This window comes from Ammodytes marinus (genome assembly GCF_949987685.1).
Source record: "Ammodytes marinus genome assembly, chromosome: 2".
NCBI lineage: Eukaryota > Metazoa > Chordata > Actinopteri > Uranoscopiformes > Ammodytidae > Ammodytes > Ammodytes marinus.
The window spans coordinates 11521337-11546237 of record NC_137231.1 but is presented as its reverse complement, the minus strand read 5'-3'; the positions used below and the strand labels follow the sequence as shown (position 1 = coordinate 11546237).

Below are 24901 nucleotides of genomic sequence, written 5' to 3'. Positions count from 1 at the left end.
GCTAGGTAATTTAATAAAGGATTGACGCTGGGCCCTGGTGTGATACGGTGTGTGACCTCTGTGTATTCATTGTGTATATAGCACGGAGCAGGTGAGCCACTGCTTGTAAGGGAGTAGTCCGTCCTATTCTACAAAAACCCATCCCTGGGAGCGGAACATCTGCGCTGACAAACAGCATGCACCTATATGGATTAAAGCGCAAGCAGGGTAGTCACTGAAATATTTGCTTTCCCAAAGTGTTGACACAGAATGAGAAACAAAAGCAGAACCGCGGTCAGGCGCTTTGCCCGCCACTGTAATCAGGTAGCAGTTATCACAGTGAAGTGTTTGCCTACATAATGGTGTTTCCATTTTCTGTGAGTCTGTGTCATCGGCTTCCCATTTGGAAACACATGGCAGGAAGGATCTGCCTTCTCATAAAGTAAGTGCCGGCCTAGCGAGTTAGCGCGTATAGCAGTGTTTGTTCTGTCCGCCAGGATCAACAAAAGGCGAGCTGATGAATGGAGTGAGAAAGGAGAAGTCTTTTTGTTAAAAAGAAAACGTCATAAGCGCTTGTCAGTTCAGCTCGCTCGGCAGCTGACCACATCACCCTCGTAAATACTCTTCCCTGGGAACGCTTGTTTTACATCCAAAATGCACTTGAGTGTAATATTGACAGATATGGCTTGTGACGAGTGATAGTCAGAATGTATGAGCGCCCATTATGCCGCTGTCAACCTCTGGTGCCAGACTGAAAATAAGCAGTTCACCTCTGTTTTCATTCAGCAGAGTGCAGCAGACAGCACCGGTTTCTCCCCCTGTATTTATTGACTTGTTTTACTAGCCTGAAACAGGGTGCTTTTATACGGGGCCTGCTCAGTCTTAAGACTCTCCAGACATTTACATTATTCCTGACTGAGTTACACACACGAATAAAGGAGCACGTTCGCAGGCTAGGTTAGATATATGCTTTCTCTTCCACCTCTCTTCCTCTCTCTTACATGCATACACACACAGACACACACACACACACACACACACACTCATGCACCATTTTATTACCCCACCATTTTAGATATTGTTACAGTGTACTTTTTCTGCTATTACTGCTTCATATTCCCAACATTGAATGATTTGTGCTGTTTGTACTTAGGCTAATTAATAGTCTTTTTTTCCTTTACAAACTTGTCTAAAAAGCTGAAAGGGGGCTATTTTTCCAATCTTGATGAAGTCTGTATATTTGAATAAAAGGCATTCTGTTTACGCTGAGGCTGATTCAGTGGTATAAAAGAACAGCTTTCACGAGGCTCTAAAAGTCATCTTTCGCTGACTAATCTGCACGACTGCAGGGGAAGATAATGAATGCGACACCAGAGTCACAGTCGACACCATGATCCCCCACCACCACCACCACCATCACCCAGCCTAAACCACCAGCAGTATTTAGATGATATTTCATTTTAGAATAAACCTCTTTTCTCCCCCGCTGTGAAGATATTGAACTCTTTCACACAGATGTCATCTTAACCAAAGCTTATTAAAAAGATGGACATCAAAGTTGCGGGTGCCCATTTATCTTAGAGCACTCTAATTGGCCACCACAGGCGAGAGAACAACTAACTCCAAAATAGGAGGCGTCGGCCGGTTGGGGCTAAAGAAGAGGATGTCGAAAAAAGACCTCTTGGTGGATTCATTTGCCAATAAATCCTCTAGAATGTAAGCAGGGCTTTTCTAGGGGGGGCGGGGGGGGGATGGAATTTCACAAATACATTATGAAACCTGATACGCTGAATTAACTGAACACTTATGGCCACGGGGTTTGCTTTTTCTTTGTTCTGCTCTGTTTTCATAGTGGCTACATTGTCCTGCACCTGACCCGCTACTTCAATGTTTGCTTGACATCTACCGTGAGGCAATACGCTCTGAAAAGGTCACGCGGCGCAGCAGCCATGACTGAACTGTGATTTCTTTTTTATTTTCTTCCAACCTCCAATATAGCACAGTGCATTGTTTTGAATTAACTATTCGCCATGGTGAACCAAACCGATACTTCAGCCGGTGTCACTGCTACTCCATCAAACGGCACACACACACACACACACACACACACACACACACATACACACACACACACACACACACACACACACACACACACACACACACACACACACACACACACACACACACACACACACACACACACAGGCCCGAGGTGAATAATGTATTATGTTTTCCACTCAAGTGGGCAATAAAAACACAAAAACAAAGTCATTAATTGCCCACATACAGTAACCAAATGCCATCAAGAGCCCGCGCTCTCATTAACCTGGCACCTAATTATCTGCCTCCAGTCTGAGTCCTGACAAGCCCCACCATCTGAACCCTCAGCTTGGGTTGTGTTGCGTTGTGTTGTGTTGTGTCAGCACTCGCCAACCGCAGCCAAGGCGCCATTAGGTGCCGAGAAGACAAAAGCTTCTCGCAAGCAAAAGGTTCCCCCTGCACAAGCCGCCACAATGTTCCTCCTGTTAATGCCTTCCCTTCCAATTAAATCTGCAACTGTTAATTATTGTAATTATGAGAGTGAGCTCCGAGCCCTACACCCCCCTCTACCCCATACCCCCAAACCCCTCCCTCGCCGGTGTGCAGAGACGACGCTACGGGAGCTGTTGTGTTGCTTCAGTGGCCGCCTCTCGTCTCTCTGCTCCAGTGAAGCCCTAGCAGGGAATTGGATGCGGAGGGGGACTCGGTATGCACATGACAGGGGGGGTGACGTGAGGGAGATTGCACGGTTCATCTTGGATAACTGGGCGAGCAAGTCACAGCCAATGGCCATGCCTCCAGTCTGACTCATTAAATGGTGTGTAAAGTACATGCTGGGAATAATTAGCACCAAATAACCTTTTTTTACCCCGCTACCTTGTTCGCAGGGGTATAGCGCATGCACAACAAAAGAAAAGGTGGAGGATAACGTTGGTGGGTGTAACATTAAAACCAATCAGCCGGTCAAATGAAGAAGAAAAAACACAGAGACGATATTCTCCTAAGCAGTATTATTCACTTGCTTTGAGAAACGCCACAGTTATTTCACTCCTTTCTTATGGTAATGCAAAACTCCTATTCCTTCAGTCGGGTTCTTTGAGGGGACACTTGCAATGGATCCGGAGTGATGTGTTGAGTATAAGGAGAGCTGAAAAAGAGTGGATGGCAGGCCGGCTGCCTGTTAAGTCCCTGCGTGTCTCCACATCCTCTTTGGCCTGCTTCTGTCACAAGCTGTTGTTTGGCCGGGACCTGATCTGCCTAGCCTCTCCTTGCTCTGTGCTCTGCAAACCTAGCAGTAACCCTGCACAATCACACTCAGGATGCTTGCAGAGGCAGCCAATCGTGTTCAGGTGTGTGTGCAGGCTAATACACTGGAGCTCGATGTTTTTTTTTTTCTTTTTTCAGTTTTCAGCAAGAAATGCTCCAAGAATCAACACGTCAAGCGCAGCCTTATTCCAGTGTCATAACCTCAGTTGCCTCTTAGCAGAGTCCTCGCACGCTAGTACATCTAGCAAAGGATTCTGGCTTTACCATTTGGAGGCGAATTCTCTTCCACAGCAGACACTGAAGGAAAGAGCAGCTCCTTCTGCTCGAGGCGATGCAGCCTTTTCGTGGATACACTGCAAAATCTAAATGATGGACTGTCAACTCTGTTGCAGAAATGCCATTGCAAAGAATAATCTCTCTGGCAGTGGATCATGGTTGGCTGTATGCTACCAATGCCGTTCCTTTGTTTATGCAAACATGTAGCATTCACACGCACACATGCAGACATGAGCGTATGTACATGCACAGATACACACACATGCTGTACATATGCACACACTCAAAAGAGACACACCCACATTCAGAACACATACACAAAATGCTTCAAGCCTAAATCCTTCTCTGGGAGCATACAGTAAAATATATGGGATTAATAATGTGAATAGCATTATTCTTTCACCTCTGGCCTTTAAAACAATGCGTGCATGGCTTGGTGTCTGCATTGGTAAAGTTTTGCCTGTGTATTTGCCTGGTTATCGGTGTGTACAAGACCTGCTGTGTGACCTGGTTTCATGCAATCTCCATCTTCTAATTAGGAGGCTGCAGAAAGGCTGGAACGAGAGGAGGAGTGATTAGTTGCCTTTGGGTATTTCATAAGTGGCTTTCAGTGCCACATTTGCATTATTTGCTTGGGGTCTGAATAACAAATCAGCCTACCTTTGCAGCAAATTGGGGCTAGCAGCTAGACCATCGATATATGAAATATATAAATTGAAAGTGAAGAAAAGAAATAAGCAAAACATGTTAACACAATATAGGGGGGGAGGGGATACAATGAAATATTGCCAACACGGGACACAATAACTGCCTCAACCGCGAGTCTACCTACAGCACAGAGATTAACATTTTATTTGACTGTTCTATTGAGTGTATTTCCATTTATGTCCATCTTAGATATGGGATGTCTGCCTTAATAACACAAGGAGGGTCTCAGTGATTGCATGCGGCTCATTCTGTAACCAGCGGACCATGTGAGCCCTGTATACGTTTGGAGCCCCCATGCTCCATGTGTCCTGTAAAGGGTCAGTCAGTGTGCTGATCTGTAGCGGAGGTCCTGTCCACTCATTTGGCCGGTCTCCCCAACCGCTGCGTGCGGCCGCCACCGCCAGGCCAGGCCTGGTCAGCCATCACTGCACCACTTGGCCGTTTGCCCACGTCGACTCTTAGAGGGCAGGACACAAAGCGAGCACTCACACATCGTCGGCGTATAAACACACATGCAAGCGATCGCACACACACACACACACACATGATCACAGCGAGTGACAGTGGCCCTTGTTTACCCGGCCCCTCCTGCCCTCCCCTTCGCTCTCCTTTCATCCTCTCCCTCCAGTCTGTCATGTTGTGTGTCACTTCCCACAAATGTCAGTGCCACCATGGGACAGTGATTAATTTTGGTGTGCTTGGCAAAATGTCTCAGAGATGTTTGTTTGGGTTGTCTTTTTCCCACCCCCTTTGCCCACCCCCTCCCTCCCCCCTGCTCCCCCGCATGTCTTGGAAGTCTTGGGTCGAGAGAGGCAAGCCCCCCTCCTCCTCCCCCCTCCCCCGCTGTCACAACCTTCCCCCTATGGGAGGTGTAGGGGGTTGGGGGTGGGGGGACTCATCATCATCCAGGGACAAAGGCTACCTGAACTGACAGAGATCTTCTTTTCTGACCAGAGCCACTTTTTTGTCACCTCCCCCTCATCCACCCACCTCCATGCGCCTGTCTGTTTAGCGTGCGCTGGTGGTGTATGATGGGAGAAGTCTTGACCCAGCACTGAGGGGCTGTATCACTTCACTGTCAGCGCGGCTGATTAGCTTATCACTCACCGCACTGGGAGGAAATACATCATCGTACTAGACAGGGATTCCCCAGTTTAGGGCCCGTTCCCTGCCTCCTTTTAACTCTGCATTCCCCATCCAGTATTTCAGCATCACCTCTAAAGCCAATTGTTACAATGAGAAATGACCTTCTTTTGGGTTTGTTTTTTTAGTCAAATCAAAACAGTGCTTGTAAAAGTGTAGTGCTTCTTGGGTTTGATAGGCCACTATTCATTGCAGACACATTAACGGATAGTGGATAGTGTCTGGAAACCAGAATGAGCCATTCTCCCAAATTCCCCTCTTCAGCTCTCTCAACAAAGAAAGTGAGACACAAAAGTGGCAAATGTGCTTTGGCTTCCCCACAGTGCTGCATCAGGTATGGTAATTACTCTGCCATTAACATTGGGAATAGTTAATGTGTATTAATGTGTTAATGGCATGTTAATTACTGTACATGCTAGAGAAAGAGAGAGAGAGCCTGCAGGCATTCTCTCAGATTCTTTTGTGCCATGTGGATGTAGGCCAAGCTTAAAAAAAGCCTTTAAGAACGTCGATGAAAGCGGATCCTTATGTTTCATTTGTCAGAACAAAAGATTTTCAATGGTAATTTGATCCAGCGCTCCGGCTTCTGAGAGCTGAAAGTCAGTGATCCAGGCGCCACGACAAAGGAGATGATATGAAGTCAAAGGAGACGTGGGACACGGCTGTAGTGACACTGGCCCTCTTTGTGAAACGGATACTCTGAGCCCTCTGTAGTCTCTGGTGTGTTGCTTTGGCAGCGGGTTTTAATAACACGGTGGATTAGAAAACCTTAGATCCTGAGTGCCAAGCACGGAGTTTAAAGCTCACCTTGGAAGAGCCTCGGTAACAGGCTAGATGCCACGGCCCTCCCTCTCCCTCCTCCCACTGCACTGAGACAACCTCTCTGCTCACACCATCTACTCCCTTGGCTTTAAGAGAGATGACCTTTGCAAATATTGACAGGAAATAAATTCTCCTTCGATTAGTTAGCTTTGGGGGACCTTCGCGGATCAATGCAATTAGATGAACAGAGTGTCGATATGTGGCCACCGCAGTTCACTGCAGGCACCGGCTAGCAGAGAGGACCTGCAGGAGGTCAGGGTTACTTGTAATGAACAGGATGTTATGGAAATAGAGCAGAATCACAGTCTGCATCGTCAAACACAGTAAAACACGCCTGCCTTACAGCAGTGCATGTTCTGTAAACAGCACGGCACATTTGACCTATCTCAGAAAAGCAAAAGAGTTATTGCAAAACAAATTAACTTAAAGGGAGAGTCAGCCATTCTGGAGAACGCTTATTGTCAAAATCACTTTTTTGTCAAAATCAGGGAATAAAAAAATGGGTTTAATACAGACAGACAGACAGACAGACAGACAGACAGACAGACAGACAGACAGACAGACAGACAGACAGACAGACAGACAGACAGACAGACAGACAGACAGACAGACAGACAGACAGACAGGTAGTGGATCATGAGGAGATATTCACGGATTATGACAAAGAGTTATTTTGACAACAAGCGTTCTCCTGAATTGCTGACTGCACCTTTACAGAGAAAAGTATCTGGGATTATGTGAAAGTAGCAGTGCATTGTTTGTCAGTCAGTGTAGGCAGAAAGAGGCAGAGAAGCCAAGAGCCAAGCCTTCCCCTCTTCAACGGGCCACATTAACCCAGCAGGACTCTGCCTTTATGGCTCTCCTGCTCACACTTCAGTGATGAGAGTAAACAAGCAACGGGCCAAAGGTCAGCTAAACCCACGGAATGAAAGAGGGCACAGGGGGGAAAGAGAGGTGGGAGGAAAGGGAGAGCGGCCAGAGGCAGTGCTCAGATCACTGTCAGGGCTTCAAGCAGGGAATGATGTACGAGACAACAGCCCAGCACGGGAAATGATTATAAACAGAGAACAGGGGAAAGTATATGAGGGGAAAAGGGGGCCGCATTGTCTTTATCTGTCAAATTTGTTACTTCCTGGGATCCGATAGCGACTGTGAAACCTGTAAAAAATGAAAAGGAGAACCACCCCCTGACTGATAGGGATGGATTAATCACAGTGTCTCCTTTTGTCTCAGTCACAGAGGAGAAACAAGGAACAATCATATAGGCAAGTACTCTCTCCCACCCCAGCTACTCCACCTGTATTGTTAAATGACAAATGAGGTAGATTAAGGACATGTTACGTTATTATTACAGTTTCTGATAATTTTTTTCTTCCTTTCTTTCCCTTTTACATCATTAAATTCCTTCTGGTAATTAAGTGAGCCAGCATCATCAGAGCTGGGTGAAATAATAACCAGGCCAGTATTATAGATTTTTTCATTCTTTTAGTTCCAATTGCTCACAGGCTCTTATACCAAGGTGACACGACACCCGCACTCTCCCTATTGCACCAAGATTAATCCCACTTTGACTGTGGAGGTGGATTAGAGCTCAACTCGGGTGCCCAAACTTGTTTTAATACCCATATCATCAGACAAAAACAGGATAAGGATTTGAGCAGGCAAGCGGCATCGCACCGCTAGAAATGTGACTGTGGCTTTGCAAGTTACCATACAGATTTGTCAACCACACAGCAAATTAAAGATATTATCTGGCGCGAGCCTATTTTGTTGGAAGTTGTGCGATGATGCCGCGCCGAGACAGCCAAACCCGCGGTCTTTCGCTCTCCGACAACAAAAGGTGCACATAAAGAGACAGAGATACATTGCATCTGTTTTTTTGAAATATTTATTTTTTCTCTCTTTTTTTAAATGTCTTTAGTATTTATGTGCATCATCCCGCCCAACGTGTCTTATTATGAATGGCCAGCTGTAGCTGCTGTGGCAAGAATACACCCTGGTGGACTCCTGCAGAGCCGTCTGCTTCTCAGGGCCACGCAGTAATCGTTTTTATCCCGCTGATTTCCCAAATAGAAATGGACACGTATGATAAAAATGTCACGGCCACTCCACATGTCACCGGACTAACAGGATTACATGTCACTTTCTAATGTCTCGCTCAGTTTCTTTTCCTTTGCCCGGCGAACGGCCACATTATTGCCTCACACAGGAACTTTGTGGTAATATATGGTAAGAGACTGGTAGCTATTTATGGCCTGTGATTATTTAGTTTGAATGAAACCGGGGATTTATGCCCATTTAGCCGAAAAGCCCTGTAAGTTCCCCCCAGCTGCATTTCCCCCTGGATGTAGAGAGTGATTGGAGTGAAAGTGACAACTGGGTTTTGGTGTGGACTGTACACTGCTTCCCAGAGATATATTTAATATACCTGACATGAAAAACATGCCTACCTACTTACAAAGGAGAGTGTGGCCTGCCGGGCGTGTTGCATCAGAGAGTGGGAGTAAATAGTGAATTAGGAAAATATGAACCACAGTGGCAGACAAACCACCAGCTATCAGAGCATTGCTGAGATATGTAGCCAGGCATCTGGTCAGTCAACATTTTTCAATCTCGTGCCATTTTGTTTCACTCTGCACAAACTGGAATAGAAAGAGTGGAGCCTGTCCAGAACGAGAGCTTTGGGTGGAGTTGGGTTGCAGATGCAGTGTGATGTGAATGAGGGTTAGTGGAGCAGTGGCATATTGTCCACATGGATGGCTTGGCTCTGCGAAGGCCTGATGGAGCCTGGTCCAGCATCTCAATGTCTCCAACACAAATAGCCACATTCATCCACTCCCTCTCACACCATTACACCTAAAAAGACTCAAAGCCAGCCCATCCATAAATAGAGGCAAATTTGTTTTCCCTGGTAGCGCGGTCAAACACAACACCAACACAGAGATAACAGCATCAGAGGAGTGGCTACAATATGATGTGTTTCCTCATTTATTTTCCCCATTCAGAATGTGTTTATAGAAAATGATATAAAGAAGGAAATGGATGTGTTTTTCTAGTATTTACTCCTGTGTGTGGCTGGTGGCCAGGGTCAGTCGGTCAGAGTGTGGTAAAACGGGCTCCTCTGATTGCATGCCCACTGGCTGACACAATAGAGCCACTAATCTTCTTATTTAAAATCCAGAGGCTGGGCCATATCTTAATGAAGCTGTAATGAGCTGTTGAAAATCCCTGAATTGCGGGAGGGATTATTGAATTGAACCAACTCTGGTAATCATAATGTTCGAGTAGCCACTCAGTATTTACTGCCCATTGAGCCACATTTCTATCCACTTATTAGAGTGGATTGCTCCGGCTTGTTTGTGTTGTAATTCTGACCCACAGTGCTTTTCCCTTTTTTTTTCTTCTTTAATTCTTTGTAAAGTATGGCACTGTGATTGCATTGCCAATGCGTCAAGAAGTGCAGGTATGCTATCTGCTGGGTGATTACAACCCGCTGACAGGCTGGCGCGACAGAAAAACCAGAGGATGTAAACAGCAGGGTATGAGAGCAATAACAGAATTCACGAATGAGCGCTTGACATAAAAATGACTCTGCACTCATTTTGCCTTATGTAGAGTTTAATTTCACCAGTGCAGCTTTATTACTTCTTCCGAATATTGCAAAATCAGGACTGTAAAACAATACAGGATTTTCAAACCGCACAAGCAGATAGAAATGAGGGAAGCAGCAGGAGCTACTTTTCTTTTTTTTGGAGTTCCCAGCATCCCCCCGGTGTCAAAGAGACAGAGACACTGACTGGAGGTATAGTTTTCTGTTTAGCATCCGTTCACAGAGTAGAAGTGCCACTTCACCCATTGAGCATTTGTCAGTTTATGGATGTCGCTGTCATGTCAGCCTTCCCCGTACACACAGTGTGCAGCGCAGTGTGTAAATAAAAGAGAACAGGCATAGACACGGGCGACAGGAACACAGCGCACGCATACACACACACACACACGCACACACACACGCACACACACACACACACACACACACACACACACACACACACACACACACACACACACACACACACACGAGTCCCCCAGTTCATACCTGCAGGGAAAACATCACACTGTAGCAGACTAAACACAGACATAATGGATTATATTCTAACCCAGTCATAGCGTGTCCCTGGATGGCATTATCTGACCCTCTGTCCCTGTGATTGTGCAGGTCTCAGCATCCGTGGTGCCCAGGAGGAAGACCCCCCAGACCCCCAGCTCATGCGTTTAGACAACATGCTGCTGGCTGAGGGCGTGGCCGGACCAGAGAAAGGGGGCGGATCTGCTGCTGCCGCAGCTGCAGCCGCGGCCTCCGGAGCGGCGGGCGACAACTCCATCGAACATTCCGACTACAGAGCCAAACTCACCCAGATCAGACAGATCTACCACACGGAGCTGGAGAAATACGAACAGGTAAAGAGTCCTTGCAATCCAAAGGGTTAAAGCTATAGTGTGTAAACATTTTTCATATATAAATGAATGTTGTTTACATTCAAGCCACCACAAAACAAGTTGAGACAAATTGATTAAGCATATCAGCCCCACAAAACTCTCTCTGTATTTCTCAGTATGGCAGCGTTTACATACTTAACATACTTTGCTGACGGACACCCAGAACAGCTAATTCCCCGCATTAGCAAGAATGAGTTGGAAAAATAAATTGCAGTATTATTCAGTGCGTTGCAGCTGATTATGGAGATCCAAAGCAGCGCCTTACTCATCTGTGTTAAATGGAAGTATGATCAGCCCCTTCACCTAGCACTTTGAGCCTGCCATTAAACACAGAGGCATTATGGGTGAAAATAGAAGGTGTAACTGTGATGCCTCAGCAAGCCAGTGAGGTAAATTAGACTAATTTACTCTACTACTCTCCGAGAGAGGAGGTGGGTACGCGGGGGCACACAACACTTCGCCTGGAGTAAATGCATCTTTCTTAAGGGTGTTTCCAGGTTTTAATTATCTAAATGTAAATACTTAACGAATTTTACTCAGAGTAATGAGCTGAAGTGTGCACTACGTAAATGAGTTATTCTAATTAATCATGTATGAACTTCTGGTTTACCGAAAAGCTGTTTAATTTGGCTCGGCATTAGGGCCCAGCCAAATTGCAAATCTGCATTTATATTCAAAGATGACTTCACCTATTATGTCATCAAACTAATATGTAAACGGTGCACTCCGTAGAGGATTTTGACAAAAAAACGCTGGCATGTAGTAAACTAATTTCCTATTTGGAAAATGTGTACAACTTTAGGATATCAGTCAAAGAGCTTTAATGAGTTGTAAAAAAAAAAGAGGCTCACTGCTGCGACTTGGGATATTTACAGAACTCACAGCTAGTGTTTCTCTGTCACTTGGCAGGCTTGTAACGAGTTCACTACCCATGTGATGAACCTGCTGAGGGAACAGTCTCGCACGCGGCCCATCTCTCCCAAAGAGATTGAGCGCATGGTGGGAATCATCCACCGTAAGTTCAGCTCCATCCAGATGCAACTGAAACAGAGCACCTGTGAGGCTGTCATGATCCTGCGCTCCAGATTCCTTGATGCCAGGTCAGTGGATCGTACATAGTGTATATACAGAACATGTGTGTGTGTGTATTTGTACAACCCATATAAGCAAATTCAGCGGGCGAGGTCATTTTTAGACCTGAAGTTAGCTTTTTCTCCCACTTTTTTCTGGCACAGCGCACAGTGTGAGCGCCGCAAAGATGCATGGTTTTAATTGTGTCCATGTTCCATGCATCCTCCATTTTCGAGACAATCGTGCCCCCACACCTGAGAGCAGTTAAGACCCAAATGAAATGGGGGCCGAGTCATGTGTGTAATGGATGGAGGGGAGGTCAACGGCAGGTGTTGTGGATTACTCTAATCACTAACAGTGTGAAGCGCTGTGGAGCTCGGGCGGAGAGAGAGAGAGAAAGCGGCACAAGTTTGGGGCCAAACAAGCCAAGTGGAAGCACATTTGCTGCCCACTGCCTGTGTGTGAAGTGGGGTAAACAAGAGCAAAATAAGCAAATGCTCGACAACATGATAAGTAGTGCCCATGGGAGGGTAAGGGGGACCCAGATCTAGTTAGAGTTTGCTTGTTTCCACTGGAGATCCCTGGGGCTGTAGCACTTCAGGAACAATGCTCAACTGTGCATGCAGTGATTTCTATAATGTACCGAGATGCACTCCGACTGGGCTCTGCGCTCCATCACAATGCCCACCCATCCGCTGCACTAAACTCTACACATTACACGCTTGGACTAGAGATTGGAGACCAACAGAGCAAATTAAACATTGTATGTGTTGTGTGACTGTGTGTGTATTTGTTTGTTTGTGTATGTGTGTGTGTGTGTGTGTGTGTGTGTGTGTGTGTGTGTGTGTGTGTGTGTGTGTGTGTGTGTGTGTGTGTGTGTGTGACTTTATTGGTTGGAGTCTGGTCTTCCGTGTGTTGGCGAGGATCTCGGAGCAGGCCGGGCATGACATTCTGTCCTGAGGGCCCTTAGAGCCCATTCCTCATTATTTTCACCATTTATGTGTGAGATTGATAGTGCAATTTGTGCGATCCAAATGGATGAGTTAATGCTGGTCCCCACTAATAGGCGCGCTTCGGCCCTTTTTCTCTCGTTTTCTTCTCCCCACTCAGGCGGAAAAGGAGAAACTTCAGCAAGCAGGCCACGGAAATCCTCAACGAATACTTCTACTCGCACCTCAGCAACCCGTATCCCAGCGAAGAGGCTAAAGAGGAGCTGGCCAAGAAGTGCAGCATCACAGTTTCCCAGGTGGGTAGCGCTCATCAAACTGTAGCTGTGGTGGGAAGGGGAAATAAGGGTTGGGGGAAAGGACTTAAGCCTAGAGGGGATAGTTACTGTAGGTCACACCACCAAGACACCATGTCCTTAGCTAACCTTGACATTGTGGCGGCCTAATGATGCTTCAGTCAAGGCTGGTCCCAGTCAGTCAGAGCAGGGCCACAGGGAAGGGGGAAGGCCTATATCATCAATGGCCTCAATCAAAGCACTATATGCTGTCCTTCCTTTAGCTGCCCCAATGCTGGGTCCCCTGCCATTCCCCCCCCCCCCTCATTCCCATCTACCATGTGTGCTCTTCTCTGTTGCCTGGTCAGTCGCACAGGTTAGACAAAAAATGGCATCATCCATTACTTTTAAGAGAAAGCAGTAAAAGTCTGGTGCCTCAAAACACACACAAACATGTATTTGTATGTTTGCTAAAATACAGCTATATTTTAGACGCGACTTTCCCCACTTTATATATAGTATATTTATATAGCATCCCTGAAGGCAATATCTCTCACACCTAACCCCCACATCCAAAGTATTATTATCCTGTGCTCTCTCTCTCTTTTTCTTCTGCTATGACTGTGACTACTATCTAGATTTTTTTTGATAGTCTATTGTTCTATGGTTGTCCTCATGAGACACGCTATCAGAGAAACATGAATTTATACAATAATCTGCAGTGTTCTTTTTACTGTGTGGGGAGGGGGTCTTGAAGGGTTTTTTATTGAGTGTAGTCATGAAGAGTCAGATACTGTAAAAGCCCATTCTTTTTTGCCTTCAGGGGGTGGGAAGCACCATCACAGTATCACAGGTATGTCATAACTTCTCCTGATCCACTGTTTTCATTTTCTTTTGTTTATGTATGTAATAGCCTCCACTGTTTATTTGCCACTGCACAGAACCCACCCCTCCCTCACACTAATACTGGACCAATGCTAATGTTATCTTAAATGATTAGTATTTCAAGTTTGAATTTACATTTTCTAAAACAAGTGGATACATCATTTTCAATAGTTACATCCCACACAAGGACACAGACAATTTTTTTTATTGATTCATATTTTGTTTCAGAATATATACCCATGTTATCACCATATTATGTGTGTACAAATGTGTCACATGATATCTCACCTTTTGGCTCTTGTTTACCACATTGTTTTTTTTATTATATTGTTGATTGTATGTTGTAGAGCGTTGACTAATTGTGTGGTTTTTTTTAATCTTCAAAATGCGCTCTGAGTTTATTTCCTGACTCCCCCCCGCACCCACTCTGTGATCACTATGTGCTTGGTAGCGGTTAAAGAAATGGCCACTGACCCTCACAAATGGAACTCAGCTCTGTTTGTGTGTTTTTTTTTATATATGTGAGTGCCTCGCAAAACAGGCCACCGTAGCCAGTTCCCATGAGAACAAATCAGGCTGTGCAGAAAATTAGAGGGCTTTTAAAAATTCACTTGAACTCATCTCAGGCCCCATTAGTGGCGCACTCCTCGACAAGCCGAGGCCACGGCAGACATTCTTATTGACTTATTCTTAGTGCTTTGGCTCATTGTAAGTGAGTAACAAAGTCGGAGGCTCGACACAATGCCGAGTGCACCCTAAGTGTGTTATCCCTCACTGTGCTCCGGAGCTCCAAACCGCACGCTGAGGGGCTCGCCTCTGTCATTTTTTAAACACCCCCCCCCCCCCCCACCCCCCGTCCCCCAAAATACTTTTTTGCGGGCTTTGTTGATTGCACAAGCAGCTCATTAAGTAAAAACCATCAGTCGTGAATGTTATGCCAATACCGGTCGACAGCTATAGCTCGATACATCATTGCTGACGAAACAACCAGGCCATCATTTTAGCACGGGGTCGTATAAAATGCAAGTGATGCAAACACAGTTGTCATCCCCGAGAGAAAAGCTTCTTGACCTGCAGTTCATAGCCTATGTTTTATGTAGATTCATATTGTATGTTTGCGTGTATACCCAAAATGCTGCAGTGATAACTTTGAACAAACAAACAAAAACTCCATTATCCGAATATGTCAGTGTGTCTGATTGAATTAATACCGATTCCTGTTTGTTTATTGAAAACAGCTCAAGTACAATGAGCTACTGACATCGTTACGATTACCTAAGTGGCTCTCTAAATACAGGGTGCCGTCACTTTGCATGCGCTGTGCTGGGCTCCTGAATGAAAGGCATGTGATTGGATGGCTGTGGTTTGTGTCAGGCTTTGTGGTGGCCATACAGCATATGATATAAGTGTGCGCCAACGGTTCAAGAGTTAAGGCAGATTCTCCCTGAAAGTATTCCTTTACATCGCTTTCATTTCTTCCCTGAGTGACACTTTTCAATATTTCAGATCACAGTGAAGTGAGAGAAGCTAACACTTGAGGTCTCATTCATTATTAATGCTTGCCTCTATAATTGATGGTATCACAGCCAGCCAGAGCACCTTTTTGCATTTGTATTTAAGGCTTAGGGCATTGTAACCTCAGATATATTGAGATCATAGACAGATCATGCATTGCCACACGTCGACTACAGCGAGGAGTATTGACCTGAAATAGGGTGAAATAGCTTGAATTATTAACTAGAGCGCCGCGGCCTCTCCAGTGGGCAGCAATGAAAGCAGCGGTATCGTGTTCTTGCAAGGAGCCTGCATGGTCATTATACAATCGCTGCCTTTGAGGCCAGCCGATGTCAGGTAATTCAATCTCACAACCTGGTTCTCAACCACCACATAGGAGTCAATTGAATGCATGGCCTGCCACAAGATAAAAGGGAATTAGTTCTGTAGATTGGGTTGTGCTCCACACCTTCCAGTGCAGCGCGTTTGGTTCAATATTTAGCTGAACCCGAGAATCACCACAGCCAGAGTTCAGTGGGCAGGAGAGAGAGAAATGTGTGTGTGGAACGGAGGAGGGTGGTGGTGCAACGTCCAGAGGGGGTTTGATGCCAACACTGCTGGGCTTGTAACACCATACAGTGGTAGAATACAGTCATAACACACATCGTCAGATTCAAGTAATGTTAAGAACATGTTTCTCAATTGTGAAGTAATCACATTTTAAAATGAAACTGGACAATTAGCATGCATCACTGCCATATCTGTGTATGGTGAACAGTAAACAACTGTATATGTACCACTGTCAATGTTCAGACTTAATGTTATACATTTCTCTTCATGTGCAAACACCACAGCGGACATTTTAATGAATGCACTTCTGTGTAATACACTGTTTGCATGCACACATTGTTACATTAAGCAGACTGATGAGCTTTAGAGGAAGATTTTTCTACGATTTCCCGGGGTTTGTGGGCATTTGGCGAGCCGTCTAAAAGAGCGAGAATATTGCATGGTCTTTGGCTCTACAATCCACTATAAGCAGGTTAAGTAAAAAGGATGATGGCCAGGGCTTTCATTGCTTCCAATTAAACCTTGCTTGTTAGTTTAACCTCTAGGTAAACCCATCAAACAATTGATGTCAAGGAAACCCTGCCAACAGTGGGCCTCGCCTGAATGGTCATTAATTTTAATTGCCTAGATATTAAAGATTTAGAGCACAGAGACGTGCAGGATAGAAATGATCTGATGTCCTGCAAATCCACTCGTTCTTTTTACGCCACAGCATCGGCGGGCTGCTGGGGATATTAAAATTTAAGCACATGGGTGGAAATTAAATAAAGCGTCATTAGGGGCAGCTGCTCTTTGGCTGGTCCAGCCGTGGGCTGCAGGGCCTGAGAGGGGGGCAACAGCACACAGACAAGACACTCTAATTTATAGAACCATTAAAAACAGGCATCATCTCATTATTATTCTACAGTTATTGCAGAGCAAGCATGCACACATAAGGTTCACCCCTCATACAACTTTTCGGTGTCTAACTGATGTCGGATGTCATCATTTCAATTCGACTAAATTAGCATTTGCGACTGCTCTAAATCGGAATATACCCAGTCTCAGGCATTCATTTGAACTCAGCTCTTCCTTGTGTCTTAATTATTTATTTGGTTTTCTTTTTACCACATTATTTAACACTGACTTCCCCAATAACCCGTGTTTACTGCTCCACATGTCTGCAGGTCTTTTCCCTATAACTTTTGTTTTTGATCATTACCAACAAAAGTTGCATTTTGAATCAAGAAGCAAACATGTGCATATGCACACACATAAATACATTTTTCATTGCTGTATTAAGGTTTTACTCTGCAAATTAAAGCAGTGCAGTTACCCAGGCCAGCCCTTACTTTAGGGCGACTGTATATTATATTATAAGTTAGGATGCATGCTATTGTAAGAATTTTAGTGAAATATTAAAATGTAACACACATGTACACTGTTGTACAATGTTTTCAAATGTTCTGTTTATATTACATGGAACATGCAGCTTGAACGTAAAATAACAATTTATGGCTGCATTTTATTCTTTTCTCTATATTATTTATGCATTTACATGAGGTGTCAATCACCCAGACTCACTGATCTGGAATCAGCGAGAATCCTTTAGAGAGTAAAATATGAACATTCACATATTTCACTGAGGGATTTGTATCTTTAACGATCAGCCCTGATAGGAGAAATACATATATAATACATTGACTTTAGTGCCGGTGGGATAGGAGCCCCTTGTGTTTTTAAGTTTTGTCAGGAGACAGATCTGAGAGCGTGTCATGCTCCCATCCATGAGAAGACACAAGTGGCTCCTGATTATGGCTTAATTAGCTTGTGTACCCGGCGGACATTACTGCAGGGCCTGGGAATTGGGTACTTGATGGACCCAAACATGACATGTTGAAACAATCACACTGCTCAGTGCACGGTGCTGTGGCTGCTTGACGTCTGACTCCTCTGCTCCTCCTCCCTCTGCTCTCTTCCACACAGGTATCCAACTGGTTTGGAAACAAAAGGATCCGCTACAAGAAAAACATCGGAAAGTTTCAGGAAGAAGCCAACCTGTACGCCGCCAAGACCGCTGTAAACGCAGCACACGCTGTAGCCGCCGCAGTGCAGAGCCAGACCAACTCCCCTACCACACCTAACTCCGGTAGGCACTCCTGCATTATAGACAAACAAAATAAATACAAATAAATAAATACATCTGCCCTCTACCTCAGCCCTTAACCTGCTGCCTATACCTGCCTCTCTCTCATGCACCATTCACACCAGGCAAGAGTGACAGGCTCTGCTCCCAGCTTGGGGATCACAGTGTCTCCTGTCTATAAGACAGTTGATGCCAAGCAAACTCATGCATAAAGAGAGCGTTCCTGACTTGTGAACCGAGAACACATGTATTTTTGGCAAAATAAAAAATAAAAAATCTAGAAGGATGCCATGGGATTTGTTTCCCCTTGACTTTCTGTCAACATCCTGTCATTTGGAATGTAATGGTATGTAGTCCCATTGAATGGTAGTGTTTCTCTTGCTAAAATAAGGGGACAAATAATTGCTGGGAGCATTTTACCTACAGTAATGGTAATAGATCGAAATGGCTTTATATGAAAATCCTATTCAATTATAGTCATATAAAACCATAAAGCCTAAAAAAAGGGGCATGTTTAGTCTGGTTTGTAATGAGAAATGTAATGCTGAGTGTGGACTAGGTTGACCTGCGTCGGGATGTGGTAAGCTTATGAAGTGGTCCCCTTTTTCTTGCACCCAGGATTCCAGATGAAAGATGAAGAGTTTCAGCTGGATTCTGCAGAGAGCAAAAACACTCTTTTAACCAACATGTTTACTGGTACTGGTCTTTTCATAAGCTTCTTATTGTCCTTGTCATTTACCCATGTGATACCTCCCTGCCAACCTTCTTTAGATTGGATGTAGGTGATGCGGAACAATTGGGAGCTTAAGCGACCAACCGCATATAGAACCAGTCCCCCCTTGTGTCATTTCATTTGTGTTGTCCACCGCATTCGTGATAAGATCCTCTCCAGTCCCTCTGCACACCATCCTCTTTCTGTTTGGTTCCTTGGCTTTCCTTTCCTTCACCCTTGTAGTTGCTTGTTTTATGGGAGTATTTTCTTTGTGTGTATTTTCCTGCTTGAGTTGGGTCTGTGTATGTATGCAGACACCATTTGTGTGTGTGTGTGTGTGTGTGTGTGTGTGTGTGTGTGTGTGTGTGTGTCTGTTGCTTTCCCCTTCTATAGCCTTCTCATGTATTCAGCTACTTACACCCTCCCTTTCCAGGTTCTTCAGGTTCTTTTAACCTCCCAAACTCTGGGGACATGTTCTTGAGCATGCAGAGTCTGAATGGGGATTCTTACCAAGGGGCACAAGTCGGAGCCAATGTACAGTCACAGGTAGGAGCAACACTCAGGGACAGTTCCTAAAGAGCTGTCCTTGTCTTGCCTGTGTACTGACTGAGCCATCCACAGTGCAGTCTGAAGCACGACCAAAACATTTAAAAAAAATAAGGAAAACACGCTGCTCTTGCAAAGGGGGCAGTTCAAATTACCAGAGAAAACCTCCGATTGACCGAAGTGTTTACTGACTATTTCGCTTTGGATGGAATATTTTGGCAGCCAAAATATAATCCCACCCCACTGCTATCACGCCGCAAAGCAATTATACACTGGTGCCTTAAGTAAACATTTTGTGAATGCATTTGGCTTTGACTTGGAACTCTTGGGTTGGTATTGGGTTTTTTGGTACTGTGTTCCTCCCCCCTCCCTTTTCTGTATTCTATATTGCTATCTTTTTTGTCTCATCTTGTTAATGTGTCTTGTTGATGTCTTCCATTTTGTAAACTTAGCCCAGCTGCACACCCTACACACAATTACTACCAATGTTTATGTAAAAAAATAAAAAATGCTTATCACGATTAAGGTAGAAAATAAAAAGCTAGTTTTAATAGCCGTAGTATATTTTGTTACTTTATTGTCACTTCTGCTTTTGTTTATCATTCCATAGCCACCTATATTTAAAACGTAGATATACATTACAGGTTAATAGCTAGTAATGTCAAAACACCTTTTTATTTTTCACTAGAAAATCTATTAGTTATAAATCTGGTTAGTTCAATTGTCTCAGGAGTCCCCTTGTGATTTCACACTAGTCAGTATGTGTAGCTTCACTGAGCATGTTTTACAGTTAGTGTTGACCTGCATGGAGACACTTGAGTTGACCGGCATGTCCACCTTGTCTGTCCCTCTTCAGGTGGATACCCTGCGCAATGTTATCAGTCAGACGGCAGGATACAATGATGCTCTCGGGGGGAACTCCATGTACAGTCCACACGTCTTAAATGTAAGTACTTCTAAAGCTTTTGTTGGTAAAATATGTAGGTTGTCGCGACTAAAAGGCTCTGTGGAATTAGTTACTACAGTTATTTCACCATCGAATGTAAGCAGCAACTTTTATGCAATATTTTATGACATGTATAGGACATGTTCTTGCATTCCAAGTAGAAACAAGTAGACATGAGTTTTAGCTTCCCGAAGCAAACGCCATACAATATTAGACACCTCTTGTCACTTTGTCACCTGATATGAGCAAAAGATGCATTAATAGAAAACACATTACACATAGCAGTGGAATAGAATATCCAGCTTTACTTTAATAAACATCTTTTAATACTTTGTTTGACTCGAACCAAAGAGGAGATGAAAAAAAAACGGCTATTCGCTGCACGGTATCTTATTATTATTATTATTTATTTTTTTAGCTGTTTTTGAAATGCTTCACAGAATTATCTGTGGCCTTATCTCCCTGATAAAATATATGAACATGTGATCACCCGCAGCCCTTTTCCAGACAAGAATTCCATCTTCCTTGATGAGGTTTGATACGGCGCCTTTCTGTAAAGCAGCGCATAATCTGCAGCTATCAGAGTAAAGATTAATTCTGTTGATGAGAGAGGATGAAGAGAGAGAGAGAGAGAGGGAGAGAGACAGAGAGATCAGACAGCTATCTCTCTCTCTCTCTCTGTATTATATCAGAACCTCAGTATCTGCTCTCCTTATATCGTTATGCCTGTTGGGTAAAATGCATATTCACTGTCTAATATTATCTAAAGCTTAAGCATCAAAAATAAGGCATTGGATCCAGACCAGTGCTACTGGAAATAATAACAAGTTTTCTCTGAAGAAAAATTAACCAATGTTATGTAAACAAATGGTGAGGGGGGCCAGAATTCTTTTTTTTTTTTGGTGTCATTTTGGCTTTGCTGAAGCCGTATCGCTATAAGCTCTTTAGACATGTCAGCTCCTACCAGGATCAAGCAGTTTTTTTTCCACTTTCTCACAAGGTTTCTCACTTCCATGCGCAGTGTAGACCTGTGCCCACTGGCTCACCACAGCTCAGTGTGATCCCAACTAAAACAGCAACTGACGGCACTGCACAACCTCAACGCACGAGAGGAGAGAATCGGAACACACAAGAGTGTAACACAGCGATAAATAAAATGAAAAAAATATTTTAAATAAGTCAAATTGTGGCACAGCTCCCCTATTTCGCAGCCACAACAACAACCCCTTGAAAGTGCAGTATAGGCACATTAGCATAGACTAACCTTTAGCTCTGTTGTCGGCGGTGACGTAGAAGGATCCAGTAAAGGCTAGGTCGTGCCTGGAGCAAAAGCAACATCAGGGCTGGCTAAGACTGGCTCTCTTGGAGAGGCCCCCTGCCCTGTCACTTTCACTCAGCTCTCCCCACCTCACGCCCGGCAGAGCCCTCCCTCTTCTTGACTGACAGGAGAATATGTAGCGACAAGCTGTCGGCCGCTGCAGAAATCTGCTTAGACACTGATTTCAGAGCCCTGCGCCAGCCCCATTGGTCGGGACACGAGACAAATTTTGTTTTCCAAGAGTCTCATTTTGCTGATGCTACTGTAACGCAAAGACTGCTGCGCTAATCACACGGCATCAGTGTACAGTATGTAAAACTGTTTGCTATCAGCTGACGCAACCAGAAAAGTCTCATTTCCATTTTTTGGTGGGTTTCGTTGCATTTTGGGAGTTAAAAAATAAAATGTGGCAAGCTCATGTTGCAGAGAATGTGTTTGTAATCTCAGGTTTTTTTTTTCCCATGTGTGTCCCAGGCTAATGGGGGATGGCAAGATGCAAGGACTCCATCGTCTGTAATATCTCCGACAGAAGGACCTGGAAGTGTGCACTCCGATACCTCGAATTGATCCGCTATTAACACATCTTCGCCCTCCAGCTGGGCATGGACACTTTTAACTTGGCTGATCAACAGAAGAGGATATACAGAAGAAAAAAAACTTTAAAAATACCTTCAAATTTCCCCCCACGACCATGCCACAAGCCAATTACATCGCCCGCCATTAACACATCATTTTATCCTGATGGTTCCCTGTTTACTTTCTGTCTACATGAATCAACCGTATTCAAAATGCTCTTATGTGTTTGTCATAGGGGTAAGCACACACACGTACAAATAGAAAAACAGCCCTCCGATGTCCCTCAGCAAACCTTCAGGATCTGAACTGAAAAGAACAACGGATGACACTTTATTCAACATTTTTTTTTAAACGGCCATTTGTTTTGATTCTTGACTGAATCGCAACATTCCATTTTGATAATTGGGTTCTCTTTCAGTTCGTACAATGCATAGATTAGAGCCGCTTGTTTCTTTGACTGTAATGTGCTTGCAATCTTGTCCAGCAACTCAACAATGCTACTGTTGACAGCTCAATGGCAGCTTTGTAGTTACTTTCAAGATTTATTTTTTTGCCTTACAGCCGTATACATTAGTAGAGGGAAATGACTATTCAAAGTCTGGGAACATAAAGAAGTGTAATTGATTGCTTGACTATAACATGACACCATTCCATATTTTATAATTTGATATTGAGTATGTACATATGTAAACATTTTTTTTTTGTACTGCTTATCAACAAATCCCCCCACAGTAGATCATTCTGTCACGGCACACAGAGCAGGCCCCCGTTACACAGGAAAAGTTGTACATAATATAGCTTAAGAGTAATTATACATCCCACCAATCAATACACAGCTTTATTACCTCATTCCAATTCATACAAAACAATAATTTCCAACATTTCTGTAGCTTAGAGTGCTCACTTACTACCTCTAAACAATATCACCACCATTGTTTCTTTTGCCCCTTATTTAATGTTTTTATGTAGTTATTTTGATGACATCTTGTAACACTGTAAACTCGGCATTCTCTATGTAATCTAATGTATATTTTAATCTTTTAATAAAATGCTGTCGCTGTACAGCAACGTAAAAATGACAAAAATTAAAAAATAAAAATGATAACAATATTAATACCATGAGAAATGGACTGGGAGGGAGGGTGGGGGTGGGGTGGGGTGGAATGTGTGAAGTTGTTGGTCTGTGGCTTTTAAGAAGGGGGGGGGGGGTGCGGTGATGAATATTGTTGATAAATTAACACCAAACAGTGAAACTGTTGTAAATACTGAAGAAGAAGAAGAAGAAAAAAAAACATTTTGAATGTTGCTCATCTTGTTACTAAATCATGCGGGGAAAAAAGAAAAGAAAAAAATCATTATAAAAACTGTAATGCATAGAGGTTTCAGTATTCAGAACTGTACATTTTCAGCTCTGTTCAACAGGGTTCAAGACTTCTTTTCTCTCTTTTCTATTGTATGTGATTCTGAAACTGAAAAGTCATGACAAAATGATTTGTGGCAGTGATTCTAATGTATTAAAGATGTTTAGTGTTACTTTCTAACCAGACTACACCCTTAGACTGAAAGGTCTTCCTTGTGGTAGTTGTGTGATTTCGAACATGAATAAACCTTTTGCTTTCATGACAGCAAATTGTGCTTTATTTCATTCTAAGTCAATAGAACAGGCTTGGTACTTTTCTCCTTCATAAACCAAAGCCAAATTCATTTCAACCTGTTCTTCTGCTACGTCCCATTCCCTGTCTTCCCCTCTTCAATGTTTTGAAGCAATTTCACAGTACTTATTTACACTCTGTGTGTTCATCAAAAATAAACACACAGAGTTTTCAAGTAATTTTTTTTAATAATTAGTATGCAGTGATCCCTGCACATATACGCTCTGTACAAGGCCTTTGCACCTCTGTGTTTGGAAGGTACAAACTTAACTTGGTTTGCAGCTACTGTGGAGCTGACAGGGTTAGTGCAATTAACTGAAATGTCAGCCACTTCTAATTCAGGCTATGTTGTCTGTCTGTTGTGGAAAAGGCTGCCTTAATGGATCATTGGTTACCAATTCCTCACGGAGATTGACATCCATTTATCCTCATTTTCTCTGCAGAGCTCTTCACTTCAGTCTTCCCCTTTGTCCTTGTGTCCAATGTTTGTGTATCTCAGTTCTGGATTTTTCACTGTACATGCAACTTAAACGCAGTGTGTTTGTACAACGCACAAGATAGGTCATTTCCCCACTCATGATGCGCAGCTGATTTGAAACGTTAGTGGGTATGTGTGTGTGTGTGTGTGCGTGGGAAAGTGTGCACGTTTGGTATTTGTTTTGATTTGGACATAGAAGTGTAGATAGACAGGGAATTGAGTAAGAGAGATGTAACGGCATAGCATGAGTTTAATCCAAGCGCAAAAGCACAGACGGTTTCCCGGGAGAGCATATTTGTCCACTCAACCAGTGCAGAACTTCATTGAACACCTTTCTCTAGAAATCATATCTTTATCCTGATATCACACAATGCCATGCCGCAGATTTCCAAAGCACGGATATACTGTTTTCATAGTGTTGCCTTTGGGGTGAATAAAAAAAAATAAACTTTATGGATTTCAAAACTACTATTTTCTTTCATGATTATTAATAATAATTGAATTCTGCTTGAGGGGGTTTTCACTGTTGTTTTATTGAACCTTTTATACATCCGCACAAGCTATAGCTTGCT

At 43.8% G+C, this 24901-nt stretch overlaps 1 protein-coding gene across 5 annotated transcripts in view; it reads left to right on the top strand.

Moving 5' to 3' along the window:
- Positions 1–23272, top strand: part of pbx3b (pre-B-cell leukemia homeobox 3b) — a 58662-nt gene extending 35390 nt beyond the window's left edge. The window contains exons 3-10 of one of the 5 annotated variants that reach the window (XM_080046944.1): positions 10454–10695; positions 11644–11834; positions 12916–13051; positions 13851–13880; positions 17942–18104; positions 18720–18797; positions 20216–20305; positions 22098–22231. In XM_080046944.1, coding sequence (XP_079903070.1) covers positions 10454–10695; positions 11644–11834; positions 12916–13051; positions 13851–13880; positions 17942–18104; positions 18720–18797; positions 20216–20262 — 887 coding nt within the window. In that variant the 3' untranslated portion in view covers positions 20263–20305; positions 22098–22231. Of the gene's footprint in view, positions 1–10453; positions 10696–11643; positions 11835–12915; positions 13052–13850; positions 13881–17941; positions 18105–18719; positions 18798–19246; positions 19360–20215; positions 20306–22097 lie in introns of all 5 variants that reach the window. The other 4 variants (XM_080046948.1, XM_080046945.1, XM_080046946.1 and 1 more) reach the window with 4 other exon arrangements.
- Positions 23273–24901: the final 1629 nt, after the last annotated feature.